Source organism: Fragaria vesca, linkage group LG1 (assembly GCF_000184155.1).
Source record: "Fragaria vesca subsp. vesca linkage group LG1, FraVesHawaii_1.0, whole genome shotgun sequence".
NCBI classification, from domain to species: domain Eukaryota; kingdom Viridiplantae; phylum Streptophyta; class Magnoliopsida; order Rosales; family Rosaceae; genus Fragaria; species Fragaria vesca.
The window spans coordinates 14,209,960-14,233,876 of NC_020491.1; the positions used below are offsets into that span (position 1 = coordinate 14,209,960).

The 23,917-nt window shown below is 36.7% G+C and overlaps 2 protein-coding genes across 2 annotated transcripts; one reads left to right on the forward strand and one right to left on the reverse strand.

The window, feature by feature from the left end:
* Positions 1–3,981: 3,981 nt before the first annotated feature.
* Positions 3,982–5,508, forward strand: LOC101308505. The gene is made up of 3 exons (XM_004288189.1): positions 3,982–4,197; positions 4,324–4,535; positions 4,631–5,508. Exons 1-3 carry the CDS (start codon positions 4,012–4,014, stop codon positions 5,493–5,495), a joined length of 1,263 nt encoding a protein of 420 aa, XP_004288237.1. The 5' UTR covers positions 3,982–4,011; the 3' UTR covers positions 5,496–5,508.
* Positions 5,509–13,615: 8,107 nt separating this feature from the next.
* LOC101308802 (BTB/POZ domain-containing protein NPY2-like) lies at positions 13,616–17,825 on the reverse strand. The gene is made up of 4 exons (XM_004288190.1): positions 17,152–17,825; positions 16,332–16,401; positions 14,732–15,904; positions 13,616–14,477 (listed from the first exon to the last, which is right to left on the reverse strand). Exons 1-4 carry the CDS (start codon positions 17,211–17,213, stop codon positions 13,905–13,907), a joined length of 1,878 nt encoding a protein of 625 aa, XP_004288238.1. The 5' UTR covers positions 17,214–17,825; the 3' UTR covers positions 13,616–13,904.
* Between the last annotated feature and the right edge of the window lie 6,092 nt (positions 17,826–23,917).

Here is a 23,917-nt window from a genome sequence, read left to right on the forward strand (position 1 = left end):
ATCTAATATTATTTCAAGCAACCAGTACCCGTTCTTCATGTGGTGACTTCGTGGCGGATCCAGGATTAAACTATGGGATGGGCTTCAATTTTGGCCGAAGGTCAAAAAAAATTTCTGTACAACCATGAAAAGTGTAGAAACTCAAGCAGACATTGATTACAAGACTTCAAAAGAAAAAAAAATCAATGTAAGTAGAAAGAAATTTTGAAAATAAGAGATAAATTAGAGAATCCCACAAATTTTTTCCCCCAATTTAAATAGATTGAAAATAGTTCATATTGACAATTTCATACTCTATATAAGAAGAAGAAGATTAAGAGCAATTTTAACAGACTCTCTATTTTAGCTTTTAGCTATTTTAGAGAGCGTGTTTAACTTTTTTGATGTTTTAAGAGCTCCAGCAAACTAGCCAAACTTGAGCTATTTTGACTTTTAGCTATATCGCTAGCTATATTTAGCTAGCGAGATGACTCAGATGAGGTTAGCTATAATTTTAATACATTCCTTGTAAGATATTTTATGTGAGATATAAATATATTTAAATTATTTAATTTCTATTTGAAGAATAATGTTGATGTAATGCTAGCTAGAATAGAGAGCATTGATGCAGCCATATTTTTAAAATGGCTAGCCAAAATAACATTTTAGCTAATTTGACTAAAATTTAACTTAAAAATGGCTAGCATTGTTAAAGATGCTCTGAGAGTTATACTTGAGGATTTTTAGAGACTTGAGAAGGAGAAGACTAGAAAATCTAGGAGTAGAAAAGGGAACTGAAGAGCATAGACGTAGTCACAAACAGAGGAAGAGTTGATGCGCATCATGTCGGGAAGTTGCAAAAACACATAATATATATTCCTAGTTTTTTTTTTTGAATCTCAAAACCCTTGGTTGGGCTTGAGCCCTACCAAGCTTAGGCTTGGCTCCGCGCCTGGTGATTGATACCCTAAAAAACTATATATACGTCTTTAATTTATAAGGTTTGGTGGTTTGGTCATTGTGGAACAGAGTAATGCACAACTACTATTATGAATCAAATGATAGATACATACCAGTATTCTAAGACTTTCATGTCATATGATTTTTTTTATATGCTAACACAACTAAATTACAAAAAATAACCTCTAGAGCAACCAGCTCCAAAAATGTCAAAATTCAAAATCTGCCTAACAGTAACAAGAAAGTTGACCATTAGAGAGCTTGTGTCCCAAATTGACAAAGGCATTAGCAACGAAGTTTTCTTCTCAAAAAGCATGATGAGAGGAGATATGATAAAAAAATGTAGCAATCATTCTGATATCTTGGATAATCTAAAGGAGCTTCAAGAGGCATTTGAACTTCATGTCATATGGTTGAGGAATAATGTTCGATCAGTGTTCTAAAACAAGGTCGTACGTTAAGCGCACCTAGGCGATGGACGACAGCTGACCTAGGAGAGGAACCCCAAATCGGAGCCTTTAAGTGTTTCTAGTTGTAGACAGCTGCCTAGGCGATCTAGGCGGCCTATAAGAGGCATTTGTTTTATTCTAGCTAGAATTGTATATTGTATGCTTAATATATAGTAACTCCAGTAATTAAATTCAACTTCTTATTACCATTTCGTAGTAAGAAACACCAGTGGCAATAATTGTACGTTGGTTAGCAATGATAGACAAAACCAAAATTAAAATCCAGAATAAAATCTGAAAACCAACCTCCACTTCCCGCAACCACAAGCCTAGACCAGATCACACAGATACTTCAACCAGACCCACTTAAAGTAATTAAAGGCCCCATTACCTCTTTTAATCAAATAATTTGTCTCTTTATACATCATATTGAATTAGTTTAACACAACATATAAAACCATAGTGTACCCTAAATTCCTAAAATATAGAATTATACAAGTACGCTCCCCCAACTTACAAAAAATGTCTTTATATGTCTTGAAAAAATTAGTATATTGTACATAATAATGCACTTATAAAATGCATCCAATCCAATGCCAAACCTCTAGCGTGCCCAATATTTGCTCTTCTTTAACTTTAAGATGCTCAATAATTTTTGTCCATTAACATAAAGAAACACTAAAGAAACAAATAACTAGGCTTCTCCAATCCCCACATAACTTGCTCTTTAAACAGACTTTTCGTCATTGGCCGAAAATTAAACACAATTTTTTCCCATTAAGTTGTGATTACACAAAGGTTTAAAGAGAGGAATGATTTGAGAAATAAAAGCACACAATAATTAGTTAATGCAAAAAAAATATATCCAATAGTATAAAATTTGTAACGGTGACGTGTCCACTTCTCTCAACTATCCAATCATTGTCGAAAGTCGAAACCGATACTTGCATGGCAATCACATCCCCAAAGAAGCAAAACCCTAATCTGCTATGGCAGTCAATCAATCACGAACGGACGGCTGAGATTCAGTGACTTGTCTTGACGGGGTTGACCTTATCTGGTTTAAAGTCCGTGCTGTGTAGGCTGGCTCTGCCATGCAGGGCCGTAGTATAGGACTGCGCTAGCTGCGGGGTTTTAGCTGTCCCTCCCTCCCTTGATCAGTTGAATCGTAGCCGTACACGTAGACCTGGTGTCGACCTTGCCAAAAATGATGTTAATCGTGAATGATAAAGATGCTTACATTTTGACCTCTCATCGGGAAAGCCACGCTACCCTAAAAGCTGGAAAAAAGCCGCTTTTTCAGGACGCCAAAAGCTCTACTCCCCTTGGTCAATACTCACCGGTCACTAGTCACTCCTTAGTGAGTAAGATACTAAAATCGAACGGAGTAAATTCAAACAGTTCTAACTCCGTGAACTTTAAATATAATCTCTTATACATACGATATATACATTAATAAACGAGTCAAGTTAAAAAATAAATTCATAGAATTTCATGTTGTAAACTTTAAATACAATCTCATTTGTATACAATTCATGCTGAGATATACTGAAACTATTAAGCCGAAAGATCATATTAAAACGATCGCTTAAAACATGTTTTTTAACTTTCTTAAATTTCAATACTTCATAACATATATTGAACATTATACGAGACCGTTACATATGATGAATGTAGACAGTGTAGACAAGAAACATTGGGTTTTCGGCTTGCATGGCTATGATGATGGTGGAAGGATGAGTTGGGGAGAGAGATGGGGATAAAATTTTAAAGGGATAATGATTACAAATGGGGACATGACGGCAACGCTTTCCTTTATCTTAGACATTAAATCATTAAAACCCGAAATTAACACCAACACCACCCAAACCCAACTTGGCGCAGCCATAGCCGCCATTTGCCATCCTTTCATCTTTTTCATTTTCGGGCGATTTTCTTTTTCTGTTTATGATTTCATTGATCTGTAATGAATATTAAGGACTATTTACTATAGTGGAAGAACTGGGTTTGAGAGAGAGAGAAACGAAAAAGTTTTGAAGAGACAGAGACAGAAGAGAAAAGGATAAAATCCCACCGAATTTATTTAAAAAGTTTGCAGCACTGGCTTTTATTTTAATTTGTTGCGAGTGTCTGTTGAGAATTGAATTAAAAAAAATGTAAAGACAGAAGGTGGAGATTCTAGAGAGAGAGAGGCCCCTAACTCAGGTATTTAAGAAGCTCAACATCTCTGCAATCATGAAAAACTCGAAGAAAACCTTAACGGCCCTCTCCTTCCAAGTTCCATCATCCCCAACCTTTCGATTCTTTTTATATTTTCTTCCATTTTTATTAAATAAAATTCAGGGGATTTTGTTTTTCTGAGATGGGCCCTCATGAAGTCTCTGTGCTATATATGATTTGCTCACTGATGCTATAGTGATATAATTCACATGAGCTGTGCCTTTTTTCTCCAGTTTCGAAGCTCTATCTAAGCTCAAACCCGTTTAGCTTATAACTCACGTTATACGTGCTGCTCCTATATAAACCCCCCCGTATCTCACTCTCATTTCCTCACCTCCAGCTCCTTCTTGCTCTTTTACTAATCCGGCAATCTAGTTTCCGGCTGAGTTCAGTGATCAGAAACATGGTAGCAGATTTAAACCTCTTTAATATAACAGTGAGGGAGTTCGACCCGAACAAGGACTGTTCTGGCATCGAAGACGTCGAGAGGCGGTGTGATGTTGGCCCCAGCGGCGAGGTCTCTCTCTTCACGGACCTCCTCGGCGACCCGATTTGCCGAGTCCGAAACTCTCCTGCCTTTCTCATGCTGGTAAATAAATTAATAACCATGCATCACCATCATAACACATGCTCTCTTATTTGATCTCTTTCCCCGATTCTAAACTGACACGTTTAACTAGCTAACTCTGGCTTGTTTTCCATGAACATGGTTTAGGTGGCTGAGCTGGGCGAGGAGAAAGAGATAGTGGGGATGGTAAGAGGCTGCATCAAAACCGTTACATGCGGCAAGAAGCACTCCAGAAATAGTAAAAACGTTACAGTTAGCCACCGCAATAATAATGATGGTGACGATAATATCATCAAACCTGTCCCTGTTTACACCAAGCTCGCTTACATCTTAGGCCTTCGCGTGTCTCCCTCTCACAGGTTCATAAACTTTTCTCAAAACTTTCCATTTCCACTTCTCAATAATACTATTTTCTCTTTTACATAAATTAACTAAATTTTTTTGTTGGGTACAGGAGGATGGGAATAGGGTTGAAGCTAGTGAAGAGAATGGAGGAGTGGTTCGCTGAAAACGGCGCCGAGTACTCTTACATGGCCACCGATAACGATAACCAAGCTTCCGTTAAGCTCTTCACCGGAAAATGCGGCTACGCCAAGTTCCGTACGCCGTCCATTCTCGTCAACCCGGTGTTCGCTCACCGTGTCAAGGTCACCAGACTCGTGACAATCATCAAGCTCACTCCCTCCGAGGCCGAGAAGCTCTACCGCCGCCGATTCTCCACCACCGAGTTTTTCCCGCGCGACATTGACTCCGTCCTCAACAACACCCTTAGCCTCGGGACATTTCTAGCCGTCCCACATGGCGCGTTCTCGGGGAAGTCGTGGCCGGGGTCGGACCAGTTCCTGGCCGACCCGCCCGAGTCTTGGGCCGTGATCAGCGTCTGGAACTGTAACGACGTGTTCAAGCTCGAGGTGCGAGGCGCGTCGCGCGTGAAGCGGACGTTCGCGAAGACGACTCGGATCGTGGACCGGGCGCTCCCTTGGCTGAACATCCCTTCGGTTCCGGAGCTCTTCCGCCCTTTCGGGGCGCACTTTCTCTACGGTCTCGGCGGCGTAGGCCCACGCGCGGTAAAGTTTTTAAAGGCGCTTTGCGACCACGCGCACAACTTGGCCAAAGAAAGCGGGTGCGGGGTGGTGGCTACGGAGGTTTCGAACCACGAACCGCTTAAGGCGGGAATTCCACACTGGAAGAGACTATCGTGCGCCGAGGATCTATGGTGCATCAAGCGGCTCGGGGAAGACTACAGCGATGGCTCTGTCGGTGACTGGACCAAGTCGCCACCTGGCATGTCCATTTTTGTCGACCCCAGAGAGATCTAGTGTTTACGTAAAGAATCCAAACTAGTTTTTATCTTACGGTGTATGTAACTTTTTGTTTTTTGGTTTAGAGCAAAGCAGCAAGATCAGGGTTTGTGGAGAAGGAAGAAGAAGATTTAAGATATGGGGTTCTGTTTTCTGGGTTTTAAATTTTAGTTGTAAGAGGGAATATCCAATCCGATCTGATCTCCTTCATCTCCCCAGCTTTTGTAAATGGAAGTGGCTTTTTCAGATGATTAGATCCTCCTCTTCCTCTTCTGGGCCAGAACGCAGCCTTGGGTTCTTGTGGTTCCTAATCTTTGCTTTAAATGAAAAAAAAAACAAAAAAAAAACAAAGGGGTTCGATCTCCGCGATCTTTTGTAATGGTGATTGTGATCAAAATCATTGTCATTCAGAATATCCCTATGAATTTGTTCATGCTAATTAAGAAAAAAACAAAGGGGGCTCTCAATCACCTTTTGGGGCAATACCATATCTATCATTTGTCCTTGATTATATGCTAAGGTCGACCCTAGAAGAAGATGATGCCTTTTGCTCGATCACTATATATACATTCTTTAGGTTCTTTCTAGTTAAGGGTAGTGGGAATATAAAGTGCTTGAAATGGACTAGGAATATTGAAATGACCTAAACCCTAATGAGAGGGTAAACTAGTATTTGCTAGACTCTTTCTTGGATTGTACTACTTATGTCATATTCATTTTCATATGACAACACACATACGCATATAACAAATGTGCATATACTCTTTGTGGATGAACTTTCAACTTTTGGTTTGGGTGGTGTCGGGGATTCTTTTCTTAATTTGCTTTCTTGGGTTGTTGGGTTGTTTTTGCTTTTTTGGTATGATGATCACGAAATCGATGGAAGGTTTTGGCTTCTAGTTGCTATGTGGGTTTTTAGCACATTTGCACTAAAAAGATATCCAAGTTCGAACACTTGTTTTTTTATATTTTGCTGGTTCATAGTCTTTTCCTTCATGAGCATTAAGCAAAGGCTTCGCTTTCTCTTAGTTATGGTGGTTATGATTAGGACTCTCGGGGACATCTTGGTGGATACATATAATTGGATTGTGACACTCTTGGTACATGTTTGGCACATAATCAAACTATAATAATGGGCATATATAACTAGAAAAGTAGATATTATTGTTTGTCCATTTATCGATTACGTGCCTTTTTCTCGACCTATATGTACACACACCCAAAAAAAGATCTAAAAACCTTTTAGCATGATAGTGATCTTCCTATCTACAATATAGTATGCACGCATGCCCGTAGTGTTCTTCGCACAAGTGCCTCTTGATAGCTTTGGAGCTAACTTATTTAATCTAGTCTCTTTTGGGTAAAAATATATGACCTTTGTTGTTTCTGGTCCACTATCATCATATTCAATCCGTTTTCATTAGGGTTGTGATTTTGTTGAAATGTAAAACATGCACCCGTGTTTTCTAGCTTTAATTTACATCCTGCGAATGGAGTAGTCTGCAATTGCAGCCGTCGCCGTTAAATTTAGTTACTTAAAACTCATCAAGCTTTAGTAATGATCGATTGATCGAGATCGATCGAACGACAACAAATGCTATAATACTTCCATAAGCTAACACATGCTATGATATATCTGCTGCGTCTTCATTATTAGTTTGGTGGAAGACAGATTAACTTATATGATAGTGTTGCAACAAACACTAATATTGTCGTAATGGTAATGCATGCATTGTAACTTACAACAGCGAGCGTGAGTAACATTTCTCGAGAGGACGAGAGATGCATGAATATCCATGAAATAGGAGAAGGCCGGGTGACTGAGAGGCATTAGGTTGTGCATGCATTGGACGCCAAGAAATAAGAAATAGGGCAAAACAAGATTAGGTATGGTTTTGAACGAGTTAATGAATCTTGTGGGATTCACGGGGTTTGTGTTATAAAGATCATATGATTCATGAGGTAGTTACAATAAAGAAATTCATGGTTGCAACATCAAATTATTGGATGAATACGTTACTGTAATCCTGACTACGACTAAATGTTGTGAGTTCCAGCTGGATAATACTCGAGAAGATCAAGGAAATGGTATCAGTATAAAGTATAAACCCTTGAATCGTATCTAAGCATTAGTGATTAGGGTTATTCTGGACTTAATTACTTCTTTAACCGGATCATGGAAACTGTCAATTCAGATTTTAGAATACAATGTAAAGCCACCTTCATATTTGTTTAAACATAAGAACCATTTATAGAATTATAGTTAGATAGCAAGAGGGAGATATAGATATAGCTCCTCTTTATAGTTTGGTCAGATTTAGTAGCTTCTGTTTAACTGCGTCTGGAATAATCAAAATTCAAAAGTATTGTATCCAAATTCTGAAAAGGAATAATATCATCTTTTTCATACTACTTGTGAAAATTATATATAAGTAAAAGGATATAAACTTTTAGTTTAGATTCTTAGTAATCGATCAGTAACCCAAAACTCTTTTTCTGGTTATCCTGATCTGATTACAGTAGAATCTTGATACAGGCAGGAAGAATTCTTGCATTCAGGCATCTATTTCACTATTTGAATGATAGACATGCGCTTCTCAGAATGCATATAAAACCCTTCAGCTAAATTGATAAGTTAAACAGAAATCTTTATATTTACAAGAATATTTTAGAATTGAAGAGGGGCACTAAGTCAGGTTTGAATTAGGTAAGTTAAAGTGAAAATGTTAGGCAACTTCTAATCCGTGGAGTTGCTTTCGATCAATGATGATTAGAACAAGACAAAGCCTAATTGTTGCAATAAATAAAGATTTCATCCATAAGTAACTGTCTGCAGGTCTATCTGTGTTTTAACAAAAAGAAAACTGGAACGAGTAAAGAACTATAGCTAGGTATGGAAGCTCACTATCAAAGTTCATGAGTCTTTCAAGTAAAATATGAAAGGTCCATGTTCATCATGTTCTCAATTAATCTAAAGGCGCGCAGTATTGGAAAGCCTACGAAAGAGATTGAATGGGGGTGAGTTTGGCGCCCCAAACTTTTACTTTGGCGGTCTTTCTTTATTGTTATAGGGTCGATGATGAAGAAGCCGGTGGAAACAGAAATTGACAGTGGGAAGCTATGCTCAATTTTGGTCGGGGAAGTGGTTTCTATTTTTTTCAGTAGTATCCTTATCTTAATGAACTTCTTGGCAAGTCAATATATATGGCCAAACGGCTAAAGTGATTTGATAATCATTAACAAAGGAAGGTGATGTTTGATGTGAATGCAATAACACAAAATGAAACAGCTTAGCATCTTCTTCCCAAGTGTTGCTTCCACTTTGTTTAATGGATGGCTTTCCTCTTTCCAATCGCACAATAACAAAGGGGATGAACTTATTGATACTATGACATTGGAAGTATCATTTGGGAGTATCATACTTTGTTGGAAGTAATTGAGATTCAGATTTGATGTATGTGGTTTTTTTCATCCCATGAACGACAAAGAATTGACCAACTTCTGGTTTTGACAACATATTCTTTGAATTTTGTAACTTATTTGCACGTGTTGTTGTACGTGGCTTTTCCTACCACGTGGTCGTGGGGCAGCCCAATAACAATCCAACAAATTTTTCAGATTAGAAAAGTCTTCAATTAGTTCTTATCATAGAAGTTTTCTTTAGAATGGCTCCTGTAAATAATAATCTTAGAATGTGCGGATCAGCCTATGAGTTCAAGATTCAAGTTCATATAAGTACTTTTGGATGACAATCAAGAATCCAATAGTTAATTCTCCTACCGGCAACTAAATGCTCCCAAGGCAAACTTAATAACAACCAGGATCAAAGACCAGATGTCATGCATAAGGTATAATGAAGCAGACAAGGTGTATTAGGCCCAAAAATGGGCAATTAATTATCATGTTGGTTCTTTTAATTCATTATCATGTTGTTTCTCATGCATTAAGTTTTATTATAAGTTAATTATCATGTTGGTTCTTTTAATTCGTTATCATGTCGTTATCACTTTATAAACACATTTTACCACCTGTGAACTTATATGGTAACTAAGAATATTTACAAACTCATGTTACCACAATGAGACTAAATGACTTGTATCACTACTTTCCTAACACGATTTACAACTTTATGATAATTATATGCATGTCATGCAGTAAAATAGTGTATAATTTTCCACACAAATTAGTTGTCGTCATAGAAGAGTTCCTCTCGCATGAGTCTCTATTTACTTTCCAAAAAAAGTTGATTGAGAAAAATGAAACTTCTATGTTTTGTTTCTTCTTACGGTAAAATAAAACTCAATAATTTTAATATAAAAAGTTGAAAACGATTCAATAATGAGTGACCAATATAAGAAACAAAACAAACAAACAAGCCCAAGACACAAAAACGCTCAAACAAAACGATTCCAGAGGATACAGTTCTTATCCAGAGCAAATATTCGTTCTGAAATTAATGTGTGAAGTTCCTTATTTGACTAATTTTTCGGTTATATTTCTACATCTCTACCGTTTAGTTTGTAAAACCTAATGCATAGATCACTTATGCAAAGTTTCATCTAATTCATGATCGTTTGGGTTTTCGTAATCGTGATTTACACAAACAGTTCTGGTTAGACATATTTATGGTCCGTTCATTGATTTAATCTAATTCGATACCCAAATGATCATCAATCTGAATGAAAATTTGTAGGAATAATCTATGCATTAGTATCAATAAACTGAACAGTGCAGATGTGGAAATATAACCGAAAAGTCGGTCAAATAAGGAATTTCACACATTAATTTCAAAACGAAGCTTCGCTCTGGATAGGAACTGCCAGAGGATAAACTCTTGTGCTGCATCTTTAGATCAAAATAAAATGTGTATCTCAATTCCAAATTAGGATTACACAACCAACATATATTACGAGAAGTGAGAACAAAACGTATTATTGAACACTTCCTGGAAATGAAGTTTCTAGTCTCGCGCGACAATATGATCTCTTCATCTAAAACATCGCAGCCATTCTAATCTCAGTAATCTCCTCATATCAAATGAGCTAATATGAGATTACATGTCAAACTTAAGCTTTGTGTGGGAGAGAGAGCAGTTGAGCTACTATGGAGCAAGGATAGGAATTCTCAAACTTCAACTTTATTTGGCAAACCATTGGGTTGGGCCCTCCCAATGGCCCAAAGGTTGCCAAATCCCAATTACAATAAAAGCACTACTAGTTGCTCAAGAAAAATAAATAAATAAATAAAAAAAAACTCTACTAGTTATAATAAATATCTCATTATACACTACAAACTATCATAAACTTTTGTTTTTATGAGAAGAAATCCCTAACTTTTTGAGTGTGTAGAAATCACATTTCTTGTCAACTATTATATATTTCATTTTCTTCATGGAGTAGAAATCTTGTGATATGTCTACGGCCACGTTTGTTTTTTAGGAGATGGTTCCCTGACAAGATTTATTATTTCCAATCTGGTTAGGTGTTGTGTTTGGTGGTTCAGACATCGAGTAAGCAGAAAATTTCTATCCTGTCAGACCTTGATTTCAAATCCTGCTGGGCTATTTCCACCCCACTAAATGCTCAGTTCATCCCACGTCTAATTTTTTACCTTTAAAATTCCAATTCTGCCATTAAAATTTTGTGAAAATCTAGTTTTTATTTTCTTTCTTTTAACTTACAATTACAAAAATGATAATATTTCATCAATATAATTGACGTATACCTCCATTCTTCTCAAACCACATCCTATATTCTCCTCGATCTCTTTCTTGAGTTTTTTCTTTACGATTATGAATATTATATATATATATATATATATGAAATACTACGTTTGAAACCATAAATAAAATAAAAATAAGAACTAACAATCTCATATATCACACTGTATAACCACCATGTTGAAGATTGAAGTGATTCTCAAATCTGATTTGAAAAATGTAGAGATTTGTTTTTTGTTTTTTTTTCCAATGTAAAAATGTAGAGAATTGATGTTGTTTGGATTTTATTTTAATATTATATTTTCACAAAAATTCTTGATTGTGGGGTTAGTATTGGAATATTTAGTTTAAAATTGAAATATGGGGTGAAGAAAGCATTTGGTGGGATGGCAATAGCCGCACCCTATTAATTTTATCCAGTTGGATATGAGCAAAAGTGCAAAACAAAAGAACGACGCTTCCCACCTAAACACTACTGCTTCGTCTTCGATCTCATCTGAAAATTAGAAGAACCCAACTTCAAGCTGGAATCTTGAATCGCATAGCAGATGTTCAAGCTACTCATCCTCACCCTCACGGACAGACCCATACAGACCCATAGATGTTCAATCTATTCATGCCGTATCTCGTCTCGAGTTCTCTTGCACCGACGCCGGCTTGTACGTAATTCACAGCAAATCTGCCAACCTCCGTGACCTCGCCGCCGCCATCACCTCCCTGCTCACCGCCATCACCAGCAACACTATCTCTGTGAGCGCCGCCATGGATGAATGGATCATCATGATCCAGATCTTACACTGTATTTGATTTTGGTTTAGAATTGAAGTTGGTTATTGAGATTGATTCTGAATTTTTTCGATATATAGATTATTTTATTTTATTTTTTAAATTCTGGATGTTATCCATTTCCTAATCCTATTTCACAAACAGGAGATTGGTTTTTCAGTTATCATCTACTTATCCAATCTAGTCTCTATCTTATCTTGGGTAAAATCCTAATCCAATCTTGTCTGGTTTACCAAACGGGCCCGTAGTCTTCATTTACAATGCATGCAGATTTTTACTTTTTAGTCCTTATTTATAGCAAGTCACTTTTCAAGAAAAAAGAATATGTAGGAAGTCAAGAATAACATTTGAAAAAGTTTCTCTATTGCAGTGGGGACATTTGGAGAAGTCAGACATCTGTGTTAAAAAAAGAACAAAAAAACCTTTAAAATGTGTTTGATTAAAAGTGAGACATTGGAGAAAACCATTTAATTCAAATAGAGTTGATTTTGATTAGGGGAAAAGCGAATAGTATGAAAGTTTTGATAAATAAAGACTAGTAGTCCATAGTTAATGAACTATTGTTATCCAGGAGTAAATTGCATGTACCGTTTGAAATGTTTAGCACCTAAACAAACCAGTAAACAAACCATAATGTTTATTCTCGATTGATTACCGGTTTCTGTAGAGTTTAAATTTGTCCTTGATTATCGGTTTTCTAGGATTACCGGTCTTTCTTTAGACAAACCAGAAAGTATATCGTAGATCTAATTTGTATTCTAAATTTGTTTTCCTTTCTTGTTTATTCTCGATTGATTACCGGTTTCTGTAGAGTTTAAATTTTTCCTTGATTACCGGTTTTTTTAAGATTACCGATCTTTCTCTAGACAAACCAGAAAGTATATTGTAGATCTAATTTGTATTCTAAATTTGTTTTCCTTTCTTGTTTACTGATTATATCATTAGCCTTATCTGTAACAATAATTGATTTTATTGGCATGTAGTTCCAAATTGCAAGGTTTTTGTTTTGTCCCCCTTAATTGTACTTTCTCAATTTTCACTCTTTCGCCTGAGAGAGCGATGAATTAGCTCTCAGAACACCAAAATATGCTCAGGCAAAGTAACTGTTTCAGTTTCATTTTCAATTACTAACATAATTATTCAGACATTAATGACGTTAATAAATGTGACCGTGGGTATCAAACCGAAAATTTTTTCAGTGTTACGGAAGGACCACGTGACACTCTAACGTGATCCTACATTCCAATTAAATTTAAACATGTGAATTTTCTTCATGAAAAATTATTTCGGCTATTTTGTTAAAAACCATTTTGGATTTTATGTTGTTTTTTAAATACTAAACCCTAAGCCCTAAGCCCTAAACCCTACACCCTACACCCTAAACTCTAACCCTAAACCCTAGACCCTAGACCTTAGACCCTCGTTTGAATTTGCTAAATACCCATGAATGTCATTTCACAAAAAATAGAAAATATTAATTTATATTTTAGTTGTAAAAAATCCACATGTCTAAATTTGATAAGAATGTTCACATCATACTGCCACGTGGTTCTCCCGTAGCATTTAAAAATTTCTCGTATCAAACCCCGATGGCACTGTACCATTTTTACCAGCTAATCATAGATAATGTTAAAAGACCTTCTAATAATATTTTTATAGATCAGCATCTAAACCCAGATTGATACAAAAAAACCACCAATATATTTGCTGAGAACAAAACGTGATAATGAACCCTACCTGCAGGAATGAAGTTTCTTGTCTCCTTTGCTCAACAATATGACCTCTTTTGCTCAAAACCCCAGTGGAACATCAGCTAAAAGATGTCAGTCATCCTAATCTCCTCACCATAGATGAGCAAGATGATTTTACAAGTCAACAACTTGTACTTCGGATCTACTAATAAACATTCATGTCATGAGTAACTAAGATAATGAGCGCCTCCTACTCCTGGAATGAGATTTTGTTTCTTCAGCATTGATGGAACTAGGACTCTCCGATGTATCGGAGCTGCTTTCACCATTCCTCTCTTTGTTTGACCAGAGCTTAGAGAATATCTTCTTTGACATGAGCAACCCTTTCATTTTGCTGGCAGCAACTTTTTCAGATTGGTTTTTAGCACCATGATGATCATTTCTATCATTGCCAACTCCCTCATTACCGTCACCTAACCTTAGTGTAGAAATCTCCCCTTTTAAAGCCTTGATTTCCTCGGCGGTTGGCACAGCATCCCAGTCCTCTTCTGTGTTGGTTGTAGTGGATCTTGAGCTTCCATGAGACCCACCAGGGAGTAAGGCTCTGATGGATCCATGTAGATCAGGTGTACTGTTTCCACCCACTGAAGCCCTAGCTTGTTCAAAGAAAAGAACCTGCACAACGACTCTCAAGGGTAGCCGCTCATTTTGCACAGCATGTGTGCAGGCTTCTGCTGATAACTTTCTACAGTCCATTAATTTGCATACTCTCTTCTTTTCGCTCTTGGTGATCCCCGGGTGTTCCTGCACCAACACACCATGTATCATAAATTTGTTCAAAACCAATAGAGCACTGTGCTATTTGCTTTTACATTAGTCAAGAATAGAATATAAATTGCCACTATGCTAATTTAAGTCATGAAATATGAAAATACCTTTTGTTGTTTTGAAGGTGAGTAATGAACTAATGATTATAGGGCAATTGTAAAGGTTTCTTTAGAGGGATGAATGAACAAAATGAAATTTATTAGGTGTAAGAAGATGTGTCAGGTACAAACCTTCAGAAACATGTCAATGGCACGGTAAACTCCATCATGAGATGAACGTGGGAAGCTTGAAACCATTTCGGCAAGACTGACAAATTTTGACACTGGTAAGTTGGGATCACGTCCAATTTCGGCAAGGTAGCCATCAACCAGCTTTGCTACCTTCACCTTTGAAGTATCTGATAGGATCCTGGGGGTTTTGATCTCCTGGAATTCAGTTTCCAATGAAGGATCTGTCTGAGCACTTTGATCACGTATCACAAATTCTTCAATTAGCCTGTGCACTATATCAACATCATACATCATTTCTTCGTCAGCTGGGGCTCGAATTAAAAGATCAGAAACTGTAGCCTCCTCAAGTTGCTGGCTAATTCTCCTCATCAATTCACTTTTTTCCATTTCTCCACATTCTAACAAGATGGCTGCTTTTAACAACTTTAGTAAGAAACTGCAAGGAACACTCCCTGTAGGAAGCAGATAGATGACAGTCTCCACCAATGATCTATTTTTTACAACATCACCACCCTGAATCATACCCTTGCTAATACCTGATAACCTTCTGACAGTATATGCATTCAAGGCTTCCCCAATTACATCAGCAGATATTTTTCCTTTGGTTTTGATTATTGTTATCACCCGTTTGTATAAATCAAGTTGAAGCCCACAGAGGTCTTCTACCCACCAGTCTTTTGGAACCATCTGCTGTTTACCTACACCATTCCATAGTGGATCATTCCCATTCTCAGATGGCAGCTTTTTATGGTTATACGAATATGACCATTCCACCTTGGAAGTATCAATGGTAGCCTTGGATGCTATGGAGTCTAGGCAATGGCTCACTACCTTAAGTTCCTCAGCCCAGGGAAGAAGAGACCTTGTCGTTTGAAGAACAATGATCGAGTCTTTCCAGCTTCGGAAGATGCTAGAGCTTAGGAAAACTTCAACTTTGTAGACAAGGTTTCCTTTCTCAACAGTTTCATACATCTCAAGGTACTCTGCTGCGCATAAAGTTGCAACCACATTGTATGCATTGAGAGTCACTGTCATACCATAACAGAACTTGGCACATATTTCAAAAGCAGCCGGTCCACCTGGAATATCATGGATGTGGATTTCGTCACTGTTGTCATCATTTGTTGTTGCCACCAGTTTCTGCAGGCGTGCGCTCTTGGACAAAAGTGGGAACTATAAAAAAATCACAGGATATAAGTACGATATCTTTTGGACTCAAACTCACAGGATATGAAAATGAACAAATACGTAACGTATGAAGAGCTCATCAACTGAACTAGACTATAGTTGTATATCAAAACCCCTTCACTCAGTCTTTTTTTATTTTATTTTATACAGGATCAGTCAGCGTCTAAATCAAATGAAAGTTTGGCTTGTTAAACAGATTGGGCTATCAACAAATGCCATTGCAATAGTCTGACCAACCTTAACTAGTAGGGTGAAGTGAAGTAAATGATGTGATAGTGGAAATCACTAATCAGGGAGTTCTGATACTGGAACGGATTGATTGAATAATCTGGCTGCTCAAGTTATATATACGGAAAAAGTACATCACCTACGGACCAAATGAATCTTGTTTACAATCAAGAAGGTAGCATACCTTATGCAAATAAAACTTCACATCTCCAACATTAATAGCAACATCAGTCCCCAGCTCAGTTGCCACATATCTGGATCAAAAATTGTCAGGCATAATTTTTTGAAAACTATGTAATGTGTACTTAATCAGGAAAAACTAAGCAAACAGAAAACAAGAATAAATAAACTTATTTTCTTTCAAAAATCATGAAAATTTTCATGGACAAAACAAAATGTTCCTACATATATCATGCAAATTTTCTTTCAATTCTTACAGACTCCCCATTATAGCCTTTTTGAAATAACAAGGAATCGGAAACTTCCATGGATAAAATGATTTTATCTTATAACAGTGATAAGGGGTGCCCAATCAGGAGTAGTTGGTACAGATGGATTATAAATAGAAATCTATATAATTCACAGATCGTAGCATACAATTAGCTTAACTGATTGCATGATCAAATTTTCTTAACAGGATTTAACCATGAACTTGACATAACATTAATGGAAGTCAAATCATATATAGTTACTCATATAGCTACACAGAACAAAGCACGCTTGAAACGCTCAAAAGATCTAACCTTGCACAGGATTACTTAAAAAATTGGAATTGTAACCTAATCCATCATGAGAAACTTAAGAATGTAACACTTGTGGTTCTACCATTAACCTTGTGCATCCACTAAAGCATCAAACATTTATGGCCGGAATATTTATAAAAGGAGTAGGTACATATCTCTCAAAAACTGGCACATAATGCATCTCATAGTGAAGAACAAAGAGAGACAATTGCATAATAACTTATTTCCACAAAATTATGAAAACAAAAATTATCCTCTTACCTAATATTATCCCCCTCTGTCTGAAAGAAATCAGGTTTGGATCCAAGTTTCATGAACTTCATCTTGGCAAAGAATAGATCTCTTTTTCCTCCACACAATTCCTGATACCACCTAGACCTTCAAACTTTGACCGTTACTGCCAATCCGAAATCAGGATTCCCCAGAAAAATATTAAGAAGACCAGAAACCGAGAATTGAACAGCTGATGAGCTTAGATGCTCAAGGTTAAAAAAGAAAAATAGATCTCAGAAAACTTTGGTGTTTTTCCTAGTTAGACCGAATCTTCCCCACAAACTAAGGCTGAAGAAAGTAAAGAGTAAATGGGATCAAAGATTTTCAACAAAGTGTTCACTTGAATGAAAAGAGACCAAAAGAAGGGAGTTGCTTCCTGAATTAGTAACAGAAACCCAATGACCACGGAGAAACAGGGCCAGCTCAGGAGACACAAGACATCACCAACAGACCATGCCAAACATATACAATTCTCTCAAAGCCAGAAAAACGAAAGTAAAAAAGAATTAAAACCCTCAAGTTGCTTAAAACTGACACCACCGCCCTCCCCTCATTTGTTTATGCTCTCCTCATTCTAGATTTCTGCCTCCTCTCACTTACTTCTTTGTTTTTACAACGGTCAAACACCGCCAAACCTAAAACCCCTTTTCTGGCCCACAACAAAGTTTCAGAACCCAAAACCCACAAATTCACATTCCTTTTCAACAATGTTCCTTCTCTATTCCTGGCCCTCTTTGAAGTCTGAACACCTGCAATTGGAAACAACAATTCTTGGTTAGAGTTGAATTAAGCACCCAAAACAGTAGACAAAAGCATCAGTCTTTGGGATATCAAATACAACCAAGTCTGTCTCAAACGACAAGTGGAAGTAAAAGATCATCATATTTAGAAATAAACCCAAGAATATCCCATATCTTAGTTTCCCAAAAACTTAAAAAAGCATTAAACTTTCACCCAAAATCAATTCATGCACAGCTGAAAATGAAAGCCAAACATAAGAGATTAAGTACAACCCAAGATTTACATAACCAAGTGATCAAAACAGCAAACAAATGAAACCCACCTCAAATGAAGCTAAGCAGACCAAAACTGAGCAAAGATTTCAGAAACTAAATGATAGCAAGAGGACATAAATAGTGGGAGGCTCTGAGTAAATTGAATCCAGCTAAGAAAAGGAAGTGTCTTTCAGAAAACCCCACCTTAAAAACTGAAGGGGGCAGTGGATTCGCTCTCCTTCTTCCCTTCTCTCTCACTTTGCTAAAGTACCAGGAATCAGAATCAGTGGCGCAACAAAACAAACACAATGTTCTTCACAGTACTGCAGGAGAGAGAGAGAGAGAGAGAGAGAGAGAGAGAGAGTTATATATGGTTCAGAGAAGCAGAGAAGGAAAAAAGAGAGAGGAAACAAAACCCAGAAAGAGACCAGCCATAACAAGATGAGCTGTTTGGTTAAGTTTGACAGCCACCAGAGCTACACGAAACAGAAAAAGCCAAGGCCTCTTCAGACTGCTCCCACTCTCCCTTTTGAATCAGCACCCATCGCAACGCCCCACCACCAATACATCATTTTCCGTTCCCGACACATCAAAATCAGACGGTTAATAACTTCGGACATTGTTTTTTTTTTTTTTTTTTTTTTTTTTTTTAAGCAGAGCCACTTTATTGTTTTGGCCATTTTGATGATAGCTACTCGGCACATTAAAATGGTCAAAGAACGAGCATATTTCCACTCACCACTTAGCATGCATGAGCATTGTGGTAAAAGCATGGAAAGCATATTCTTTGATTTCTTTCCTTATTTTGTGAAAGTTACTCTTGCTCGATAAAAAAAGTGAAGGTTACTCTCGCTCGATAGCTAAAGTGAAAGTGACTTTATTTGTACCAAAGGTTACCACTGACTAGAGATTCTTACGTGAGGCAGTCTCTCCATGTAAACTTACTTTTTTATCACGTGGTAGAGAAAACTCTACCGAAAAATTCCTCTACCGCTTAGTATTCTATGAGAAAAATTTGTTACTTTTGGTGTAAACTTGGAATACGAAGGTGTTTCCATACATATTCTCGGCAAAAACATAGAAATCAAACTATGATTTTAGGCAATCTAGTTGGTTTAAGTTTCACTTATGTATAAGAAATCTAAATTACATGTAAGTGAAACCTTAAGTATTTCATGCATATTCTCGTGATATATTGTTATATTTCTTCGAATGAAATTCAATTTTCAAACTACATAAAAAAAATAAAAAAATCTTAGCCAAGATATATTAGATGATCTGATCCTATGCCCATAAATTCGAGATTTTATCTCTATTCCATCAACACTGTTAGAATCCTTCAATCCAAATACAATGTAACCTTACTTCTGATATTGATGCCATTGCAGGTATAAGGTATTGCTGGTTCAATGAATCAAAAGCAAGACATAACATAACTCAGTTCTCTTGTATTCTGCAAATTCTGATAGTATTATCTCAGTATTGTTTATTGTCCGGTCCAATCAAAAGAGTGAACATTTTTCTCTTATTCTCTTAGTGGAGAATACAAAAATGGTGATCACCAGAACGTTTTCACTCTTATCCTCTTCTTTATTTCCTCCACCTCAGTCACATGCAATGCCCCAATTCCACTCTCCCCAAGAACCCTAAATTTTATTCAATCCCAAATGGAGTTTTATCATATTCTCATTGCTACACATCCCAACAGTAATGCTCATATAGTTTATTAGCAATGTAAGTATTGCTCTGCATCGAAAGAGAATTTAGTAACCTGCACATGAGATTTTCTGAAATTTCTTGTTTTGCAACTTTATGATCAATGAAAATCTACATACGCAAGATGAGATTGGATTCCTTGAAGAAATGTCTGGACTCTCTTAGCCACAACTGAAACCAATATCACCTACAATCTCTGGGAAGATCTATTCCCATGAGAATTGGTCGGATTGGGACAAGCATATGGCTTAGTCAAAAGGGTGTTCATCTTCCTTATCCCACATTGCTCATTTGCACTACATGATTTAGGTATTGCAATCTATATTTGGACCTTTGGAATCTCAAATGGAACATAGACCACAAAGAGTTATAGAGATGAGACCACAACAAGAAGATAGGGGGAAACATTGTGGATGCCAATTGTACTTCAATTGGCCTAATGTGAACTTTGTGTGACCCATACCATGTGATCTAACTTGCTACTTGGAGCTTCTTTTGCCAACATTTTCTAATTCTTTCTTTCTTGATAAAATTTCCTTCTTGCATAATGGAAAGTTCCCTAGTTTCAGGCAATGGAGTGATGGACCACTTCCCCCTAACCCTAGGGCTTTTTGTTTAGGTTCAATTATGCACAGTTATGAATCAGTAATGAGTTGAAGGAGAGTTGATCAATTTAAGGAAGGGCTATGTGCCTAGGAGTTAAAAGATTCAACTTCATATAGCACTTTTGGATGAAGCATGAGTCGTGATTATGATGTACATAAACTAAAATGTTTTGCGGATTAGAGGTTTAGGGCACTTAAGAAAGTCTTTCGCAACAATGTAGGGAATGTGTTCGCTTTTACTTGTAAAAATAATACCTGCCACACATAAAGTAGCGAAATAACAACATTTATTCCATATCATTTGGTCTTTCCATTTCACTCGAGTTTGTTTTTCTTTTCCAATCAAAAATCCGAATTCCCGAACCAAACATGGCTTTACGCAAACTAAATCAAGACTTTGGTAAAAGCAAAAACGAAACTGAATCTACAACTCATGAGAGGCACTAAATTATCTTACAGACAACATAATGCAGAAGAAGCTTTATGAAAACTCAGGTAATTATGGCCGGGCACATGGCTAGAGATTCTCATATCAATTAGCGTTAATGACATCGGAAACTTAATTATATCCATCTGCTTATAATACTGTGAAAGATGAACTGAGGAACATGGGCTAATTATGATAGTCGGCTTAGCCGGAACTGGAAAATCCTCCTGCCATTCTTCAGCAGAAATATTATGAATATGATACTGAGAGAGCTACTCAGTGATCTGAGTTTTGATGCTGGAAACTTTATCAAAGTTTGATTTTTCATAGTAATGCGGTTCCATGAAGCCGTCCTAAGTTTGGCACTTTATTACTAGGTAGGTCATAAATCACATCTGTCAAGATTAGATAACATTCAATATGCAACTTAGAAAACGAAAAGCTGATGATATGAAGTTGCTTGCCAACTAGGGATGCCCTAAAAAGTTGAATCTGGAATCTTTCTCCATCCCCATTTTGTGCCTTTCTTAGCATTAGGTTAGTATGGTGTGTCTGCTTGATTGTAAGCAAAAACCTCGACTCCATGACTACTGTTCAATGGAATTCACCAGAAATATGTGATATCCATAGATGCCTTCAGCTATATATGAAGCCTGTTTCTCATGACATATCACATTGGTTTCATTTGTTCTATGAATAAATTTCTAGCCCAAGATTTGTAATACTTTGAGAAGTTCAGTGGAACATAAAATCTACATTCAAAATGACGATTGAGATATTGAAGAAAACTATATGATCCAATCAAATAAACTTGCTATTGAGTCATTTGAGTGTCACAAAATTGTGTTGCTATGTAGAGAATAACGAAGTCCTCAAGTATATATCTATATAGTATATACGCGTTGGTATGGCTCAGTCTAAATAGGATTAGTCTACTATATAATAGAATAAAAAGGTAATTACTTATAGATTACCGAACTAGTGTTGTACTGGGAATTGTGTCATCAAGTTTACCTTTGCACATACTCGTAATCCTGTAGATCTTTATTCATCAATGAAATACAAACATCATGTTTCTCCTAATTCTCTCTACAATAAGAACAATATGAAACCGCGAGGAGCTCCCTCCCAACTAACTAAAATAAGATACTGATTAAAATAAAATGTTGGAGACAACCAGTCTATTCTTCTCATGGTTATATATAAGCTCGTTACAATTGATTTTAGAGTTTGTATCTAACTAGTATTTATTTTTGTCATGCTCCAAAATATGGTGAGATATCGTGAACTACCTACCATATCGTTTTTTTTTTTTTTGGTTCTTAAGGCTGTTGAACTTTTCAGCTACAATTGATATTTATTTCAATTTCAATTTCAATTCTATCAAAAAGAAATGAAAAGTAGGGTTGTTGGGCTTAGCAGATATTGGGCTCGGACTCCTTGTTCCTTGAAGTTGTCCAATGGCCCAGTTCATTTCCTTTGTGTATTTTACAAGGACTTGTCCAAAAAGTATAAATAGATTTCCAAGAGCCAAAGCCGACCTTTCTCAAAATCTAAACTTCTCGTTCTCACACTTCTTCGTCTTCTTCTTCCTTCTTATTCGATTCTGCTTTGTTTCCATTTTTGGCGGGGTTCCAATTCGGGTTTGTTGCCTTGACAATTCCATTCTCGAATTGGGTTTCTATCTGAATCCGATTTTGGTTTTGATTTTGATCGGAAGGTAAAGGTTCTCGTCAATTTTATGTTTTGAGATTATACGGAGAATGTTTAATTTGATTCTGTTGCTATATAGAATTGTATTTTTTTCTCCTTTTGGCCTTGAATTTGAGATAACTTGTCAATGCCCATGATTCATTAGTGCTTAAAATTTGCGGTAATTTTTGTTAAGAGTTGATTAAACTGTGATGGTTAGCATGTATGATTCCGTAGTTGATAATATTCTTTTCTCTTGGTGTTTGGTTTAATTACTAGGAATCTTGGTCCTAGGCTCGTATTACCTACTGATTGGTGTTGCAGATCATTAAGTGCAATGGATCCCGGAAAGCTGGGGGAGATACTGAAGTAAGTTTGTTTAGTCGATTTCATTACATGCAATTCAATTTTTATTATTCAGCTTTAGATTTTTAAATTTTGTTTGGTTATCCGTTATTGGTGTGTGCAGGCACTTGGAGACGCAGAACGAGCTCCTTACGAACGCGTCTGAATCAGTAATACAAGAATTGTCTAAGCTTCGGGTATTTTATTCGTCAATCTTAATTCGTATCACAATTATGTTCATGACTTTAAATATGCACAGAGTATGAATGATTTCTACTCAATAGGAATTATAATGTTCTTCAGGTTTCTAGATGGCAGTGAGTAATGTTAGTACTGACAATTCTGGATGTGAAATGTGCAGGGAGAAGAAGAAATGATGATGCGCAAGTATTACGCTATTATGTCAGAGCATGGTAAAGTAAAAAAGGTATATCTCTTTCTTAATTCTACATGTGCTTTATCCTTCGCTTACTTAATCCTCAAGGTTTGGACGAAGCGTTAACATCTGTTTTTTGTTGGTCATTTGGGTATCCCTGTTTCTTATTACTGAGAACCCATGGGCATGTTCCATAAATCAATATTTGAATGTTACAATCTTTCACAGCATATGCATACACTCTGGGTACTCAGTCTGCAGTTTGGATAGGAAATTATTGCATTTGTTTTTAGAGGAAATTTATCTGATGTTGTACTTTCTCACAAATCTGGGAAGGGCAGCAATAGTATATAGATAGATCAAACACTTGATGATCCAGGACGTACTTATGGGTAAGAATATGTAGGATCGGGGCTTTACATAGGTCCACGTACACTGTTGTGTAAATTTATTTGATTTTTTATTTTATTTTCTACTTGTTGCTATGTCTAATCTTTGTGCTTCTTTTAGGTTCAAGAACTTCATGAATTTTGGCAGAAGCATGGCCACAGGGAAGTTTCAACTGACAATGAAACCGGAAACTCTACTGCATTAGTCA

Excerpts from the sequence above, each read along its gene's own strand:
- LOC101308505 (XM_004288189.1), top strand. The coding sequence starts at position 4,012 with ATGGTAGCAGATTTAAACCTCTTTAATATAACAGTGAGGGAGTTCGAC. Across the intron at positions 4,198-4,323 it reads CTCCTGCCTTTCTCATGCTG|GTGGCTGAGCTGGGCGAGGA; the intron begins GTAAATAAATTA and ends AACATGGTTTAG. Across the intron at positions 4,536-4,630 it reads CGCGTGTCTCCCTCTCACAG|GAGGATGGGAATAGGGTTGA; the intron begins GTTCATAAACTT and ends TGTTGGGTACAG.
- LOC101308802 (XM_004288190.1), bottom strand. The coding sequence starts at position 17,213 with ATGAAGTTCATGAAACTTGGATCCAAACCTGATTTCTTTCAGACAGAG. Across the intron at positions 16,402-17,151 it reads ACAGAGGGGGATAATATTAG|ATATGTGGCAACTGAGCTGG; the intron begins GTAAGAGGATAA and ends TTTTTGATCCAG. Across the intron at positions 15,905-16,331 it reads TGAAGTTTTATTTGCATAAG|TTCCCACTTTTGTCCAAGAG; the intron begins GTATGCTACCTT and ends ATTTTTTTATAG.